This window comes from Cebus imitator, unplaced genomic scaffold (assembly GCF_001604975.1).
Source record: "Cebus imitator isolate Cc_AM_T3 unplaced genomic scaffold, Cebus_imitator-1.0 Scaffold24, whole genome shotgun sequence".
Taxonomy (NCBI): domain Eukaryota; kingdom Metazoa; phylum Chordata; class Mammalia; order Primates; family Cebidae; genus Cebus; species Cebus imitator.
The window spans coordinates 14,636,903-14,654,583 of NW_016107339.1; the positions used below are offsets into that span (position 1 = coordinate 14,636,903).

The 17,681-nt window shown below is 54.5% G+C and overlaps 2 protein-coding genes across 11 annotated transcripts in view; both read left to right on the plus strand.

The window, feature by feature from the left end:
* VARS1 (valyl-tRNA synthetase 1) overlaps positions 1–10,892 on the plus strand; it is a 16,931-nt gene extending 6,039 nt beyond the window's left edge. For all 6 annotated transcript variants that reach the window (XM_017522343.2, XM_017522345.2, XM_017522346.2 and 3 more), the window contains 22 exons: positions 2,591–2,755; positions 2,996–3,077; positions 3,617–3,736; positions 3,822–3,930; positions 4,016–4,110; positions 5,186–5,276; positions 5,526–5,650; positions 5,738–5,841; positions 5,927–6,085; positions 6,189–6,279; positions 6,414–6,519; positions 6,604–6,674; positions 6,759–6,884; positions 7,245–7,349; positions 7,430–7,498; positions 7,585–7,663; positions 7,794–7,921; positions 8,218–8,373; positions 8,547–8,753; positions 8,877–8,988; positions 9,121–9,446; positions 10,749–10,892. In XM_017522343.2, the coding sequence (XP_017377832.1) occupies positions 2,591–2,755; positions 2,996–3,077; positions 3,617–3,736; positions 3,822–3,930; positions 4,016–4,110; positions 5,186–5,276; positions 5,526–5,650; positions 5,738–5,841; positions 5,927–6,085; positions 6,189–6,279; positions 6,414–6,519; positions 6,604–6,674; positions 6,759–6,884; positions 7,245–7,349; positions 7,430–7,498; positions 7,585–7,663; positions 7,794–7,921; positions 8,218–8,373; positions 8,547–8,753; positions 8,877–8,988; positions 9,121–9,446; positions 10,749–10,817 (2,695 nt within the window). In that variant the 3' untranslated portion in view covers positions 10,818–10,892. The remainder of the gene's footprint in view (positions 1–2,590; positions 2,756–2,995; positions 3,078–3,616; positions 3,737–3,821; positions 3,931–4,015; positions 4,111–5,185; positions 5,277–5,525; positions 5,651–5,737; positions 5,842–5,926; positions 6,086–6,188; positions 6,280–6,413; positions 6,520–6,603; positions 6,675–6,758; positions 6,885–7,244; positions 7,350–7,429; positions 7,499–7,584; positions 7,664–7,793; positions 7,922–8,217; positions 8,374–8,546; positions 8,754–8,876; positions 8,989–9,120; positions 9,447–10,748) is intronic.
* A 12-nt stretch (positions 10,893–10,904) lies between these two features.
* Positions 10,905–17,681, plus strand: part of VWA7 (von Willebrand factor A domain containing 7) — an 18,541-nt gene continuing 11,764 nt past the window's right edge. For 3 of the 5 annotated variants that reach the window (XR_005199070.1, XR_005199072.1, XR_005199071.1), the window contains exons 1-7: positions 11,082–11,299; positions 11,614–11,862; positions 12,481–12,762; positions 13,300–13,396; positions 15,011–15,121; positions 16,207–16,402; positions 16,500–16,669. Coding sequence is in view for 2 of the 5 variants with exons in the window: in XM_037736317.1 (XP_037592245.1) it covers positions 11,629–11,862; positions 12,481–12,762; positions 13,300–13,396; positions 15,011–15,121; positions 16,207–16,402; positions 16,500–16,669 (1,090 nt within the window). In the remaining 3 variants the exon portion in view is untranslated. The other 2 variants (XM_037736317.1, XM_037736318.1) reach the window with 2 other exon arrangements.

Sequence of the window (17,681 nt, forward strand, 5' to 3'; positions counted from 1 at the left end):
GGGTTTCACCATGTTGACCAGGATGGTCTCGATCTCTTGACCTTGTGATCCACCCGCCTCGGCCTCCCAAAGTGCTGGGATTATAGGCGTGAGCCACTGCGCCCGGCTTTTTGAGAATTTTTTACCTGTTCTGGGTATTGATTTTTTTGTTTGTTATATATTGTAAATGTTTTCATTATATTATAATGTGGTAGTTTTCCTGTTATTATAAATGTTTCTCCTGCTTTCTGTTACTGTGTTCACTGTTAATATTTTAATTAGTAACAAATACAAAGAAATATTCTGGGTGACAAATTTTTTTAGAAAGTATTTTTAAATTACCATTTTTGGAAACCAGGGTTTATTATATTTAAATTTTAAGAATTTTTTTCTGGTATCTTTTTTTTTTTTTTTTTGACCGAGTCTCATTTTGTTACCCAGGCTGAAATGCAGTGGCATGATCTTGGCTCACTGCAACCTCCACATCCCGGTTCAAGCAATTCTCCTGCCTCAGCCTCCTGAGTAGCTGGGATTACAAGTGTGCACCACCACGCCCTGCTAATTTTTTTATTTTTATTTTTAGTAGAGAGAGGGTTTCACCATGTTGGTCAGGCTGGTCTCAAACTCCTGACCTCATGATCTACCTGCCTCAGCTTCCCAAAGTGCTGGGATTACAGGTGTGAGCCACCGCACCCAGTCACTGGTATCTTATGTACTAAATCAATATGGTCAAAAAAAATACTGGCTGGGTGCGGTTAAATACACATTCTGTTAAATACACATACCATAAAATGGCCAAGTTGTTTGTGTTTGTGTTTTTGTTTTGTTTTTCAATTTTTTAATAAAACTGAGAGAGGGTCTCGCTATGTTGCCCAGGCTGGTCTTGAATTCCTGGGCTCAAGCAATCCTCATGCCTCAGTCTCCCAAAGTGCTGGGACTACAGGCCTGAGCCACCATACTTGGCCTCCAAATTTGTTTATATGAGAACAGATTGAATACTTTAAAAAAAAAAAAATTAGGCCGGGCGCGGTGGCTCAAGCCTGTAATCCCACCACTTTGGGAGGCCGAGGCGGGTGGATCACGAGGTCAAGAGATCGAGACCATCCTGGTCAACATGGTGAAACCCCGTCTCTACTAAAAATACAAAAAATTAGCTGGGCATGGTGGTGCGTGCCTGTAATCCCAGCTACTCAGGAGGCTGAGGCAGGAGAATTGCCTGAACCCAGGAGGCGGAGGTTGCGGTGAGCCGAGATCGCGCCATTGCACTCCAGCCTGGGTAACAAGAGTGAAACTCCGTCTCAAAAAAAAAAAAAAATTAAGATGCAGTCTGGCTCTGTCGCTCAGGCTGGAGTGCAGTGGTGTGATCTTGGCTCACTGCAACCTCCACCCCCCTGGTTGAAGCAATTCTTGTGTCTTAGTCTCCTGAGTAGCTGGGACTACAGGTGCGCAATGCCATGGCTGGCTAAGTTTTTTGTATTTTTAGTAGAGACAGGGTTTCACCATGTTGGCCAGGCTGGTCTCAAACTCCTGGCCTCAGGTGATCAGCCTGCCTCAGCCTCCTAAAATGATGGAATTACAAGAGTGAGCCACTGCACCTGGCCATAATACCTTATAAATAACTTAAGGTAGCCACATTTTTTTCCTAGTGAACATGGTTTAAACAAAATAATTAGTTTATTTATTTATTTTTGAGACAGAGTCTCACTCTGTTGGCCAGGTTGGAGTTCATTGGCACAACCACAGCTCAGTGCAGCCTCAACCTCAGCTACCCAAGTAGCTGGGACCACAGGTGCATGCCACCATGCCTGGCTTTTTTTTTCTTTTCTTTTTGGAGAGATAAGGTCTCACTATGTTGCCCATGCTAGTCACCAACTCCTGGGCTCAAGCAATCCTCCCACCTTGGCCTCCCAAAGTGTTGGGGTTATAGGCATGAGCCACTGCACCTGGCTTGAATTCTTTAATCTATCTAAAATTACTTTTTGTGACTATTGGGGAAAAAGGAGATTTTTTTCCCAAATAATTAGCTCATTGTTCCAAACAAATATTCTGAATAGTTTCTCCTTATTTTACTGATAGGAAGTGCCACTTTTCACAAATACTAAATGGACTTGTATCTATTTCCAGATACGATTTTGTTCCTATTTAGTAACTTATTTCAAAAATTAGAACTTTTGCTATCCTGTTTGACTGGAGCCTCCTCTTTGTTCTTTTTTTTTTTTTTTTTTTGAGACAGAGTCTCACTCTCCCCCAGGATGTAGTGCAGTGGCACAATCTCAGCTCACTGTAACCACCACCTCCCCAGTTTCAAGCAATTCTCATGCTTCAGCCTTCCAAGTAACTGGGATTACTGGCATGCACCACTATGCCTGGCAATTTTTGTATTTTTGGTAGACAGGGTTTTGCCATGTTGGCCAGGCTGGTCTTGAATTTCAGCCTCAGGTGATCCACCCGCCTCAGCATCCCAAAATGCTGGGATTACAGGCTTGAGCCACCACGCCTGGCCTCCCTGCTTCTTTAGAGTTCATTGACTCCCTGCCTGAAGCCTCTGCTTCCTTTGGTGCTAGGCTCCACTGGCCTGGCTCACTCTCTGGTCCTCCATGCCCCGTAATAGGCACCGCATGCGTGGGGAGACCACCCTCTGGAACCCTGGCTGTGACCATGCAGGCATTGCCACCCAGGTGGTGGTGGAGAAGAAACTATGGCGTGAGCAGGGGCTGAGCCGGCACCAGCTGGGCCGCGAGGCCTTTCTACAGGAGGTCTGGAAATGGAAGGAGGAGTGAGTATGCAGCATTCCTGTGGGCATCGCAGGCCTGCCTCCCTGTCTGCTATCCAGAAGACCTCTGTCACCTGTAACCCCTGGCCAGAGGGTCAAACCCTCAGAAGCAGAGTCAGTTGTCTCTAGGGCTCAGGTCAATTTCAGAGGGATGAGTGAGCTCCATGCTGCCCCATCAGCCACCTGATGTCTCCCTCCAGCCCAGGCATGAGTGCTGGCCCCAGCCTGTCTGTCTACTTCCAGGAAAGGTGACCGGATTTACCACCAGTTGAAAAAGCTCGGCAGCTCCTTGGACTGGGATCGAGCCTGTTTCACCATGGACCCTGTACGTGGGAGGGGTCTCAAAGCTGGGGCAGGAGTAGGAGGCTTCCCAGGGTGGGACCCCCACAGAAGAGAGCACAGGTGCTGCAGCCCTCTCTCAGTAGGTGGCCCACATAAAATACCATGGAGGGCTCAGCTGCAAACACCACTTCCCACCCCTTGCCATGGCCCTTTCTACGTCATGGCCCTTCCTACGTCATGGCCCTTCCTATTCCCTGTCTCGCTCTGGGACCTCCAGATTCCTCCAGATTGCACATGATCAGGACCCCGCCTGCCGTGGAGCCTGAACCCCCAGGGTCCTCGGCACCAGTACTTGTCCCCAGCTGAGTGTCTTCCCTGCCATCTGCAGCATCACAAGGCTTGTGGCCTGCTCTTGTGTTTCCTTAGTCCCCTCTCCCCCCAAAGAAAAGGACTCCCCTCAGAGGGGTCTTTGTGCTGGCCAGTGGGACTCTGTACAGGCCAGGCTTCACTGGACCCCTGGCTGTCTGCCTGGGCCTCCAGACACAAGGCCCATCTCTCTGACTTCTCCCTGCTCCACTCCAGAAACTCTCAGCAGCTGTGACAGAGGCTTTTGTCCGGCTTCATGAGGAAGGCGTCATCTATCGCAGTACCCGCCTTGTTAACTGGTCCTGCACACTCAACTCCGCCATCTCTGACATTGAGGTGCGCCCCCCACCTGGCCTGTCTCCATCTCCAATCTACCCTGGCCCTGGCCCCTGGCCCACGCCTCTAAATACCCATTTTACAGGTGGATAAGAAGGAGCTGACGGGTCGCACCCTGCTCTCCGTGCCTGGATACAAGGAGAAGGTGGAGTTTGGGGTCCTCGTGTCCTTTGCCTATAAGGTCCAAGGCTCAGGTAGGAGCCAGGGGCACCAGGATCCTGGGCTGGGATTGGCAGGAAGGGGCCAGGGCCGAGACCACAAGGCCTTTTGTCACCCCAGATAGCGACGAGGAGGTGGTGGTGGCAACAACTCGGATTGAGACAATGCTGGGAGATGTGGCTGTAGCTGTGCACCCCAAAGATACCAGATACCAGGTGGGGGACTATCCACAGCTGGGGAAGGAATTCTGGCCAAAAAGGGCTCCCATACTTACCAGGGTGGAGGGGTTGGGCTGAGGCCCCTGGCTGAGGAGAGGAAACTGGGTTAGAAACTGATCGTAGCTCCTTTGCCAGCTGTGACGGTGAAGCTGCGGGGAACTGTTTGGGGGCTTTCAGGTGTTGGGACAGTCAGGGCCCTGGAAAAGGACTTGGGCCTAGCTCTTAGTGCATTTTTAAAGGTCTCGCTGTTAACCAGGCTTGTCTTGAACTCCTGGCCTCAAGGAAGCCTCCTGCCTCAGCCTCCCAAAGTGTGGGGATTATAGGTGTGGGCCATGGTGCCAGGCTCCTTCATGCATTTTTTTTTTCTTTTTCTTTTTTTTTTTTTTTGAGACAGAGTCTCACTCTATTGCCCAGGCTGGAGTGCAGTGACACCTTCTGGGCTCACTGCAACCTCCACCTCCCAGGTTCAAGCAGTACTCATGCCTCAGCCTCTTGAGTAGCTGGGATTACAGGCATGCGTCACCACACCTGGCTAATTTTTTTAATTTTTTGTTTTTGTGTTTTTGAAACAGAGTCTCACTCTGTCGGCAGGCTGGAGTACAGTGGAGCTATCTTGACTCACTGTAACCTCTACCTCCTGGGTTCAAGCTGTTCTCCTGCCTCAGCCTCCTGAGTAGCCGGGACTACAGGGATGCACCACAATCCCCACAATCACATTATACAATCTTCTTCTTCTTTTTTTTTTTTTTTTTTTGAGATGGAGTCCCACTCTGTCACCAGACTGGAGTGCAATGGCTCGATCTCGGCTCAGCGCAACCTCCGCCTCCCAGGTTCAAGTGATTCTCCTACCTCAGCCTCCCAAGTAGCTGGGACTATAGGCACGTGTCACCACGCCCAGCTCATTTTTGTATTTTTAGGAGAGACGAGGTTTCACCATGTTGGTCAGGATGATCTCAATCTCTTGACCTCATGATCTGCCCACCTCGGCCTCCCAAAGTACTGGGATTACAGGAGGGAACCATGGCACCTGACCCCACTTAATGCATTTTTTTATATCTTTTTCTGCTCCCAGCACCTGAAGGGGAAGAACGTGATCCACCCATTCCTGTCTCGGAGCCTCCCCATTATCTTCGATGAATTTGTGGACATGGAGTTTGGCACAGGTGGGCAAGGGGCTGGTCCTGCGGGGAGAGGAAGAGATTGGAGCTGCACCCTAGCTGTCCATCTTCTCTCAGATAAAAAGAAAATAAGCTTCAGCCAAACAGGCAGAGCTTGGGGTGGTTCTCAAGGGACCGTATTAGACAGGTAGAGGCCAGAAGTGGTCTCAGATCTACATCCTTCAGCAAAGAGGTGAGTGTAGGAAGGAGCTCCGTGGAGTCTTTCATGACTCAGGCACCCACATGTACACTCAGGTGCTGTGAAGATCACCCCCGCACATGACCAAAACGACTATGAAGTTGGGCAGCGGCATGGGCTGGAGGCCATCAGCATCATGGACGCCCGGGGGGCCCTCATCAACGTGCCTCCGCCTTTCCTGGTGAGGCTGCCTGGGGCATGAGTGCCCGGGTCGGGGAGACGGAGGGGTGGCTGGGCATTGCCATGATGAGGCCTTATTCCTACCCAGGGCCTGCCCAGATTTGAGGCCAGGAAGGCGGTGCTGGTGGCGCTGAAGGAGCGGGGACTGTTCCGTGGCATCGAGGACAACCCCATGGTGGTGCCACTTTGCAAGTGAGGGTGGGGGCCAGGGACGGGAGGGAGGTGGAGGGCTCCTCAGGGTTTCACCTCCTGGCTTCTCACCTACGTGTACCTGCAGCCGGTCGAAGGACGTAGTAGAACCTCTGCTGCGGCCGCAGTGGTACGTGCGCTGCGGGGAGATGGCCCAGGCCGCCAGTGCCGCCGTGACTCGGGGCGACCTCCACATCCTGCCTGAGGCCCATCAGCGCACGTGGCATGCCTGGATGGACAACATCCGGTGTGTAGGGCCCTCCATGTGGGAGGGGCTGGGCAAGGGATGAGCAGGGCCTGGACTGGGCTCCACCAGGCCCTCCCTGATTTCCCCACCCCCACATTTGCAGGGACTGGTGCATTTCCAGGCAGCTGTGGTGGGGCCATCGAATCCCAGCATACTTCGTCACTGTCAATGACCCAGCAGTGCCCCCTGGGGAGGTAAGCAGAGAGCCAAAGCTGGATGCCGGGACACCTGGGGAAGTGGTGGGTTTATTGGGTCCTTGGTTGGGGGGAGGGGCAGGATGAGGCAGAAGCAGACACACCCTCTTGGGTAATCACTGCACGTGCGGCAGGACCCTGACGGGCGGTACTGGGTGAGTGGACGCAACGAGGCAGAGGCCCTGGAGAAGGCGGCCAAGGAGTTTGGAGTGTCCCCTGACAAGATAAGTCTCCAGCAAGGCAAGGCAGGGCCTTGAGGGTTTGGAGGGAGTTGGGGGGGCAGAGCTCCACTCCCTCTGACCTCTGACCTTTGGCCTGTCTCAGATGAGGATGTATTGGATACCTGGTTCTCCTCCGGCCTCTTCCCCTTTTCCATCTTGGGCTGGCCCAACCAGGTGAGTTCCTGGGGCCAGGGCAGGGCGGGACAGGGGACTAGAGGGTGGGTGTTGGTTTCCCTTCACACCCTGGTCTGCCCTCAGTCAGAAGACCTGAGTGTGTTCTACCCCGGGACGCTGCTGGAGACCGGTCACGACATCCTCTTCTTCTGGGTGGCCCGGATGGTCATGCTGGGCCTGAAGCTCACAGGCAGACTGCCCTTTAGAGAGGTGCGGAGACAGCCGAGACCCTCCCACAGCCCCCAGCTTCCTCCTCTGCCCTCCTGTGCTGCACCGTGGGCCCCGAGTGGCTGGGGCACGGGGTTGGCTGTGGGCCAGCCTGGCCTGAGGGCTGGTGGGGGTTGAAATCCGGACTGGGCCCTGCTCAGTGATTCCTGTGCCCCAGCCCAGGGCTTTGTCTTCCCAGAGGAGGGAGTACTTCTGATTCACATAAAGGCGCTGAATGAGCTCTTGGGGACACTCAGTGGGGCCTGTGGTTCATAGTGGGGTAGATCAGACACAGTCTTGGCCAGGCACTGAGGCTGGGGATGAGGTGACTGCGTCTCACGGGCCTCCCCACCTGCCCTGCAGGTCTACCTCCACGCCATCGTGCGAGATGCTCACGGCCGGAAGATGAGCAAGTCTCTAGGCAATGTCATCGATCCCCTGGATGTCATCCACGGAGTCTCCCTGCAGGTGGGCTGGCTGCTGGGCCAGCCAGGAAGGGCTATGGGGCTGTGGCCGCAGCCACCTGACTGCTCCCATTCCAACCTCAGGGCCTCCATGACCAGCTACTGAACAGCAACCTCGATCCCAGCGAGGTGGAGAAGGCCAAGGAAGGGCAGGTATGGAGGGCTGGTCTGGGCTGAGCAGGAACACAGTGTGGATCGAGCTGGCTGAGGATGCTCCTCCCTCTGCCTCTTCCCTGTAGAAAGCTGACTTCCCAGCGGGGATTCCCGAGTGTGGCACCGATGCTCTCCGGTTTGGATTATGCGCCTACACGTCCCAAGGTAAGGGCCCCAAATCTTTCCTTCCGGCTACTTCCTCCTTCCGTGAGGCCATCCCCACCTCCACCCTGAGCCTCTGGTGGGCATGGGCTGGGAAGAGGATGATGAGGACTACATCTCACCCCCAACCTAGGTCGTGACATCAACCTGGATGTGAACCGGATACTGGGTTACCGCCACTTCTGTAACAAGCTCTGGAATGCCACCAAGTTTGCCCTCCGTGGCCTTGGGAAGGATTTTGTGCCTTCACCCACCTCCCAGGTAAGGGCCTGATGGGCAGTAAAGCTGGCAGCACCCACACAGGCTGAACCCCTGTCCAGAGGGGCCTCCATGTAGCTTGGGGGACAGATAGACACAGAGACAGTTAGAGCTCTAGAAAGCTCTGGAAAGCCCAGGGCACTGGGGGCTCGGGCCTGTCACTTCTCCCCAGATCCTGGCACATACGTGGTTACTTTGGACTCATTAGACTCTGGGTGAAGATTTGGCCATGACTCCTGCTCCCAAGGGTTATGGTACCCTCCCCTGGTGCACTGGCTGATGCACCCTCTCTCCCCAAGCCTGGAGGCCATGAGAGCCTGGTGGACCGCTGGATCCGCAGCCGCCTGACAGAGGCTGTGAGGCTCAGCAACCAAGGCTTCCAGGCCTATGACTTCCCAGCCGTCACCACTGCCCAGTACAGCTTCTGGCTCTATGAGCTCTGTGACGTCTACTTGGTGAGAAGGAGCAGAGTGGGGCAGGGGCGGGTGGACAGCAGAGCCCTGGGCTCAGCTTTGCCAGAGTTGGCTTTGAGACCTAAGCTAACCCATCCCCTTCCCAGTCCCCCCAGGCACAGCGAGGGCTCAAGGCTAGACCTCCAGCCTTGAGCTCTGTATTTCTCATTCCCTAGGAGTGCCTCAAACCTATACTGAATGGGGTGGACCAGGTGGCCGCCGAGTGTGCCCGCCAGACCCTGTACACCTGCCTGGATGTTGGCCTACGCCTGCTCTCACCTTTCATGCCCTTTGTGACGGAAGAGCTTTTCCAGAGACTGCCCCGGAGAGCGCCGCAAGCTCCCCCTAGCCTCTGCATTACCCCCTACCCGGAGCTCTCGGAGGTATGGCCTGGCCTGGAGAGGGGAGTCTGGCCTGTCCTCCAGATCCCCTTACCCCTCCTCCACCCCACAGTGCTCCTGGAAGGACCCTGAGCCAGGTCCCCTTACCCCTCCTCCACCCCACAGTGCTCCTGGAAGGACCCTGAGGCAGAGGCCGCCCTCGAGCTGGCGCTAAGCATCACAAGAGCTGTGCGCTCTCTTCGGGCCGACTACAACCTCACCCGGATCCGGCCTGACTGTGAGCCTCAGGCCCCCATGGCCACCCCATCCCACTGTCCCCTCAGCCTACTCTGGGACCCAGTGTCCAGCAGTGGCTGCTTGGTTTCTTGTCTCCACAGAGCCAGGCCTCACCTTCCTCCCTCCCCTGCAGGTTTCCTGGAAGTGGCGGATGAAGCCACGGGTGTCCTGGCGTCGGCTGTGTCAGGCTACGTGCAGGCGCTGGCGAGTGCGGGTGTGGTGGCCGTCCTGGCCCTGGGGGCTCCCGCCCCACAGGGTTGCGCTGTGGCCCTGGCCTCTGATCGCTGCTCCATCCACCTGCAGCTTCAGGGGCTGGTGGACCCAGCGCGGGAGCTGAGCAAGCTGCAAGCCAAGCGAGTTGAGGCGCAGCGGCAGGCCCAGCGTCTGCGGGAACGCCGTGCTGCCTCAGGCTACCCTGTCAAGGTGCCCCTTGAAGTCCAGGAGGCAGATGAAGCCAAGGTGTGTGGCGTGGGTGGGCGTTTCCACCATCCGCTTCCTCCATCAGAACCTTGGTCTGGGCTGGTCCGTGCTGTGGTGTTGACAACTAACCGATCACAACCAGTTACAGATTTCTTTGTTCCTTCTTCACTCCCGCCAGCCTTAAACACAAAACAGGCCAGCTCAGTGGCTCATACCTGTAATCCCAGAATTTTGGGAGGCTGAGGTGGGTGGATCACTTGAGCCCAGGAGTTTGAGACGAGCCAACATGGTGAAATCCTAGCTCTACAACAAAAATACAAAAATTAGCCAGGTGTAGTGGCACACGCCTGGGGTCCCAGCTACACAGGAGGCTGAGGTGGGAGGATTGCTTGAACCCGAGAGGTCAAGGCTGCAGTGAGCCGACATCGTGCCACTGTACTCCAGCCTGGGCGACAGAGAGAAGACCCTGTCACACACACACACACACACACAAAAACGCAAAACAAAAACAAAAGCCAATCCTCGTCTGGAAGCTGGACTCTGTGCTCAACCCTGCGGAATCCACTAGGGAGCATGCAGCCCAGGCCTTTTGAGCAGGGGCCATGGGATGGCCTCTCCTTATACATGGGGAGCAGCTGTGGGCTGGTCACAGCCCAGGATCACACAACAGGTTTGGAGATGGAGGCCGACCTAAAACCAGGCATCCTGTCTCCCAGCTAGACCCTTCATTCCCCACCCTGCTCCCGGAAATATGGAAACCTGCAGGCCTGGGGCTGTGCTTGGGGTCCGCATGGCACCAGGGAGCCCTGGGCCTCCCACCACTTACTTTCAAGCCTCCTGGGTTGACCCTGGAAAGCCAGTCTCATTTGTCCCCTGCCTCCTGGGTTCCGCCAGAGAGAGGCATGGAGTAAACTGCACAGACACAGAGAAAACCAGTCATGAGGGCCAAGAGCTAGGGAGCCTTGAGTGGAAGTGGTTCATCTCACGTGGTTCTCCCAAGAGCCTCAGGAGGGGGGCAATATCATCTTCATCTGACAAATGAAGTGACCTTCCTGGGAGCCTGTGCTATCCTACTCAGGTGGGGACCATGGGTAGGGGGCATGTAGGCTCAGGTTCCTTTGTTCTTGGGGACTGACCACTCAGTGGAAAAAGGCAAGACCCAAGAGGTGGAAGTGGGGATGCTGGTGGGAATGGGTGGGGAGCCTGGCCAGCCAAGCACGTGCCTCTGAGCCACTGACCCCCCATGGTCCTTGCTCATCTTTGCAACTCTGCTCTGGGCGTGCGGGTGTCCCTTTGCTTGGACCTGGGTCCTCACCCCGCCCGCACCCGGTTCCACTTCAGCTCCAACAGACGGAAGCAGAGCTCAGGAAGGTGGATGAGGCCATCGCCCTATTCCAGAAGATGCTGTGATCCACCACCCAGCTTCACCCCTCACCCCCAGCGGCTCACCACAGGGTGGCAGCAATAAAATATTTTCCCACAAAATCCTTTTGTCATCTGTGGTGGGCAGACAGGGGAGCAGAGGGGCTGGGTTCCCGAATCCTTGGTGGCTGCAGGGTGGGAGTGAGGCCCTGGTCCTGGAGGGCAGAGGGGTGAGTCTATCTGGGTCTGTCCCTGGCACTGTGCCAGGTCTGAGTCACGCTGCTCGCTCCCTTCCTCCTCCCCAGCTCTCATTCACCTCCACACTGCAGCCAAGGGAGGCCCGCCCTAGTGTGGGCTGCTGCCTATGGCCTTGGGTAGGCATGAGCAGAGGGGCCACGGGTTGCCCGTCCTCCCCCATCCTGCTGGGGCCTCCCTCCCCCTTCACTGAGCCCCGGTTAATTATAACTCTGACCTAAGTGCCCTGTGACGTCGCGCCCAGGCCAGCCCTGCCCAGAAGACCCAGCAACCAGGTAGGGGAGGGCCCAAGAGGACTCAGGCTTCCTGGGCGTGGGGAGTGTTTCTTTGGCAGGGCTGGGTACTCATCCAGGGACTAGGGAGGGGTGCCTGGGGGAGGAGCCTTGGACCCCTCTCCTGGCAGGTGTGTATGTTCCTATTGGTCTGATGAAACCCTCAGGTTGTCTGGGTGACGGGGGAGAGGGCGGGGAAGCCAGGCTGGAGCAGACGCGACTTTTAAGGTAAAGCAGGTGCTCATGGAGACCAGCAGAGCCGCCTGCCTTGGAATCGTGGCTGCTTCCTCCTCCCTTGAGAGCCTTCTGTCTCCCAGGTCCATGTCTCAGCCATGCTCCCCACGGAAGTGCCCCAATCCCACCCAGGCCCCTCAGCATTGCTTCTGCTGCAGCTGCTGCTGCCCCCGACATCTGCCTTTTTCCCCAACATCTGGAGCCTGCTGGCTGCCCCTGGCTCCATCACCCACCAAGACCTGACTGAGGAGGCAGCGCTCAACGTCACCCTGCAGCTGTTCCTGGAGCAGCCTCCCCCAGGCCGCCCCCCTCTTCGTCTTGAGGACTTCCTGGTGAGCACCCTGGGTCCTGTCACACCCCTGCCAGATTCCCCAATTCCATGGGGCCTCTACTCCTTGAAGGTTCTGGTTGCCAAAAGAAGAGACACCTATGGCCCCACCCCTGCAGCAACAATACCCAGTAGTCTTGGTCCTGAAATTAGGAGTTCCCCAACTTAGAAAGGTCCAGGACTGGCTGGGCGCGGTGGCTCACGCCTGTAATCCCAGCACTTTGGGAGGCCAAGGCAGATGGATCACAAGGTCAAGAGACCGAGACCATCCTGGCCAACATGGTGAAACCCCCTTCTCTACTAAAAATATAAAAATTAGCCGGGCATGGTGGCATGCACCTAGTCCCAGCTACTTGGGAGGCTGAGGCAGGAGAATCGCTCGAACCCAGGAGGTAGAAGTTGCAGTGAGCCGAGATTGCGCCGCTGTATTCCAGTGGTGACAGAGCAAGACTCTGTCTCAAAAAAAAAAGAAAAAAAAGAAAAAAAAAGGTCCAGGACTTTCCCTTCTTAATAGGGGTCAGGACCCTCATAGCCAGCCTTGAGTGTCGGTTGCTGATATAAGGTGGGCAACAGTCAATCCAAGGGGCCTCCCTGGATCCCCGTCCCCTGCTCTTCTCTGCAGGGTCGAACACTCCTTGCCGATGACCTCTTTGCTGCCTACTTTGGACCTGGGTCTCCTTCCCGGCGGTTCCGAGCAGCCTTAGGTGAGGTGTCTCGTGCCAATGCAGCCCAGGACTTCCTACCAACTTCCAAAAATGACCCCGACCTGCACTTTGATGCTGAGCGACTGGGTCAGGGACGTGCGCGCCTGGTAGGGGCTCTGCGGGAGACCCTGGTGGCAGCCAGAGCCCTTGACCACACCCTGGCCCGCCAGCGTCTCGGGGCTGCGCTCCATGCCCTGCAGGTGAGAACAGGGTTGCGGGGATGGTCAGAGGGGTCTTCACTTCCAGTGTGCCTGTCTGGGATGGATCGTGTCCTATGGTACCTTCCTGATCATGATTCCTTCACTCTGGAAAGGGTGGGCACTGGCAAGCAGTGCCCCGAGGCTATGTCTCAGTGCCCGCTTCCAAGCTGGAAGTGCTCCCTGTGGGAACAGCAAGGAGGGCACTGTGGCTGGAGAGAAGTGAGGGTGAGAGAGGAAGGCTGCGAGGTCAGAGAGGTGAACAGAGTAGCACAAGTCGTAGGGCTCTGCAGGCCAAGAGGGGCCTTTGGTTAGACTCTGAGCTGGGAAGAGACACTGGGACAATTTCCACCTGGGCAAAGCTCTGGTCTGAACAATGGAGAGAGGGCAGTGGAGGAGACTTGGGGTGTCTGGTGGGAGCAGCAGGGGTGGTAGGGGATTTTCTGGGTGGGAAACTCGAAGGAGTGGCATATTAGGGCTGGCGATGGTGAGAAAGATCAGACTAGTGCCTTATTCCCTTTCTACTATCCTCCGGACCAGGATTTCTACAGTCATAGCAATTGGGTGGAGCTGGGCGAGCAGCAGCCACACCCTCACCTCCTCTGGCCAAGACAGGAGCTCCGAAACCTGGCACAAGGTACAGCTATGACCCGGTGGTGATGTGGGAGCCCACACGGCCACCTCCTAAGTTCACCCAGCCACCGTGTGACATCCTGAGGTCTCAGAGGGTGTGATGTTACTTAATCTCTCCCAGTCCAAGCAATGCCTGACTCGGTTAAGCAGCTGCCCCAAGGTCACACAGGGAGGAATAGCGAGGATCACAGTCCTGTCTGAAGTGTGGCTTCCTCCCCGCGCTGACTCACACAGGGCCTTCTCTCACAGTCCCCTCATCCTCTTACCCGAAAANTGAGGCAGGAGAATTGCCTGAACCCAGGAGGCGGAGGTTGCAGTGAGCCGAGATCGCGCCATTGCACTCCAGCCTGGGTAACAAGAGCGAAACTCCGTCCCAAAAAAATAAATAAATAAAATAAAATAAAATAAAATAAAATGCCTACTGGACTGAGTTGCCTAAAGGTAGGGGTTGAGTCTTATTTGTCTGCATACATCCTACAGTGGCTGGCATTTAATAGAGACTTAGTATATGTTTGATGAAGGTATAAATAAAGAACTTAGCGCTTATTATGTGTCAAAGCACTAGCCTAAGATTTATAAAATCGACTCAACTCATTCAGTCTTCCCACTAAATCTCTGAGGTAAGTGCTATTATTCTGTCTCTTTTCTGGTGAGGAAACTTTTTTTTTCTTTTTTTTTTCCTTTGAGATAGCGGGAGAGTCTCACTGTCAGCCAAGATGGAGTGCAGTGGTATAACCATGGCTCATAGCAGCCCACGATTCCAGCGATCCTCCTGCCTTAGCCTCCTGAGTAGCTAGGACTATAGGCAAGCACCACCGTATCCAGCTAATTTTTGTATTTTTTTGTATAGATGGGGCCTCACTATGTTACCCAGTCTGATCTCGAACTCCTAGGTTCAAGTGATCCTCCCACCTCAGCTTCCCAAAGTGCTGGGATTATAGGTGTGACCAGTTTGTGTTTGTTTGTTTTTTATTTTATTTATTTTTTTATTTTTTTATTTTTTTGAGACGGAGTTTCGCTCTTGTTACCCAGGCGGGAGTGCAATGGCGCGATCTCGGCTCACCGCAACCTCCGCCTCCTGGGTTCAGGCAATTCTCCTGCCTCAGCCTCCCAAGTAGCTGGGATTACAGGCCTGCACCACCACACCTGGCTAATTTTGTATTTTTAGTAGAGACGAGGTTTCTCCATGTTGGTCAGTCTGGTCTCAAACTCCAGACCTCAGGTGATTTGCCTGCCTTGGCCTCCCAAAGTGCTGGGATTACAGGCATGAGCCACTGCGCCTGGCCTTCTTCTTATTTATGTATTTATTTACTTTTTGGAGATGAGGTCTCACTATGTTGCCCAGGCTGGTCTTAAACTCCTGGACTCAAGCAATCCGCCTGCCTCAGCCTCCCAAAGTGCTAGGATTACGGGCATGAGCCACCATGCCTGGCCCGTGCTGTGTTTTCAAGCACAGCCCCAGTCTCAAACATTCAGTCTCACTGTGGGCCCATGACCGTAAGTTTCAGGGCTTTTGCCTCATCCCAGCTGGGAGGAAAAGCTGAAGAACTTTGGATGGGTGGGGATAAAGGCTGGGAGTGGCAAAATCTTGGGTTCTAGCCCTGCCCTCTCTTCCCAGTGAGCGATCCTACCTGCTCCGATTGCAAGGAGTTGAGCTGCCCCGGGAATTGGCTGGGCTTCACCCTCCTCACCTCTGGCTACTTTGGAACTCATCCCCCCAAGCCTCCAGGTACCAGACAAGAAAGCTCCCCAGAAGTAATGGGAGGCAGCCACTCCCTGACAGATCTCTGTCTGTAGGCTTGCTTGCCTTTGCTATGGCATCTCCTCCTAGGAGGATAGGATGCTGGGAACAGGGTGGGTGGAGGAACATCCGCTGAGGAGACTGTGGTGGGGTTGGGGGAGGGGAGCAGCTTCTTCCTCCACTGATAGGATTTCTCCCTTGCCATAGGCAGCTTTAGGGGACTGGCTGGAGGGATCAGGAGATCCACCATGTGGTGTGGTGATTGACCACCATGCCCTAAGATTTACTCCAGAATTCCCCTCTACAAAGCATTATTATTATTAATTATTATTATTATTATTTTTTGAGATGGTGTTTCACTCTTTTTGCCCAGGCTGAAGTGCAATGGCATGATCTCGGCTCACTGCAACCTCTGCCTCCTGGGTTCAAGTGATTCTCTTGCCTCAGCCTCCCAAGTAGCTGGGATTACAGGCATGTAGCACCATGCCCGGCTAATTTTGTATTTTTAGTAGCCGGGGTTTCATCATGTTGGCCAGGCTGGTCTTGAACTCCTGACCTCAGGTCATCTGCCCCCCTTGGCCTCTCAAAGTGCTGGGATTAAGGTGTGAGCCACTGCACCTGGCCGTTATTATTATTATTATTATTATTATTATTATTATTATTTAGAATGAGTCTAGCTCTGTTGCCCAGGCTAGAGTGCAGTGGCACAATCTCAGCTCACTGCAACCTCCACCTCCAGGGTTCAAGTGATTCTCCTGCCTCAGCCTCCTAAGTAGCTGGGATTACAATCAGGCACCACCACACCCAGCTAATTTTTATATTTTTCGTAGAGACGGGGTTTCACCATGTTGGCCAGTCTGGTCTCCAGCTCCTGATCTCAGGTGATCTACCCGCCTCAGCCTCCCAAAGTGCCAGGATTACAGGCGTGAGCCACCATGCCCGGCCCCATCATCATTTCTTGCTGAACCCTTGCTGAGGGGCGAGAGGTTCAGGCCAGGTCTGAAAGGGCCTCATTTCCTTAGGAGGCAGTGGGTTTTTGACCTCCACTATCCAGATCCCTTTCCCCAAACCAGGGAAATGTAGCCATGGGGGCCATTTTGACTGGAGCAGCTCCCAGCCACCTCGGGGAGGCATCAACAAGGACAGCACATCCCCAGGCTTCTCTCCTCACCACATGCTGCACCTCCAGGCTGCAAAACTGGCCCTTCTAGCCTCCATCCAGGCCTTCAGCCTTCTGCGAAGCCGCCTGGGAGACAGGGACTTTTCCAGGTGAGTGGCCTCCTGGGGATGGACCCCCCCATGTGAGAAACCAGATGCTGGGGACAAACGTGCAGACCCTTCACTGTGTCTCCGGCCTGCTCCCCAGGCTGCTGGACATCACCCCAGCCTTCAGCCTGAGCTTTGTCTTGGACACCACGGGCAGCATGGGTGAGGAGATCAATGCTGCCAAAATCCAGGCTCGCCACATTGTGGAGCAGCGGAGGGGCAGCCCCATGGAGCCTGTCCACTATGTCCTGGTGCCTTTTCATGACCCAGGTGAGTGTGGTCTGGCTAGGACAGTGGAGCGGAGGAAAATGCAAGGTAGGGCATAAAGGGCTGTGGTGAGGAAGTGGCCTCGAGGTGGCATTTCCTGTAAGGCTGAGTGAGCCTCTACTGTGAGCATACAGAAAATTAGCAGCAGCCTGGCTGGGGTGGCTCACGCCTATAATCCCAGAACTTTGGGAGTTGGAGGTGGGAGGATCCTTTGAGCCCAGGAGTTCAAGACCAACCTGGGCAACATAGACTCAGGTCTCTACAAAAAAATTAATGAAAATTATCTGGGTGTGGTGGCGCATGCCTATAGTCCCAGCTACTTGGGAAGCTGAGGCAGGAAGATCACTTGACCCCAGGAAATTGAGGCTGCAGTGAGCCGCGATCGCACTACTGCAATCCAGGGCGGCCTGGGCGACACAGTGAGACCCTGTCTGTGAAAGAAAGGGAGTTAGCTAGCAGCCTTTTCTCCCACTGTTTCTAAAATGGCAGCACTTTCCATGAGTTTAATGCATAATCCATGCTTCTGCTTTCTTAGGTTTTCATGCTAATAAGCCATTTTCTTTTTTTGTTTTAGTCTTTCTTTTTTTAAAACATTGCTACAAAGACGTGTCCAAAATAAGCCATTTTCAATTCTCTCCGTTTCCTATCGACAGAGATTGGGGTGAAGATGGGGTTGGTTGGGCCAGGCTTCTGGGAAGCATCAGAGACAGCTACCTGCACTGTATTCCTTTCCCACTGATTAGGAGTTAGACTATCTGGCTTAAGTCTGTGTGTCTTTAGGCTGGTCATTTAAACTTTATTTGCCTCAATTTCATCATGCATAAAATGAGTCAGTTGCCTGCCTCATCCTGCCTGACTCCCAGGTTTGAAACGATGCAAATAAAATGCCTACTGGGGGCCAGGCGCGGTGGCTCAAGCCTGTAATCCCAGCACTTTGGGAGGCCGAGGCGGGTGGATCACGAGGTCAAGAGATCGAGACCATCCTGGTCAACACGGTGAAACCCCGTCTCTACTA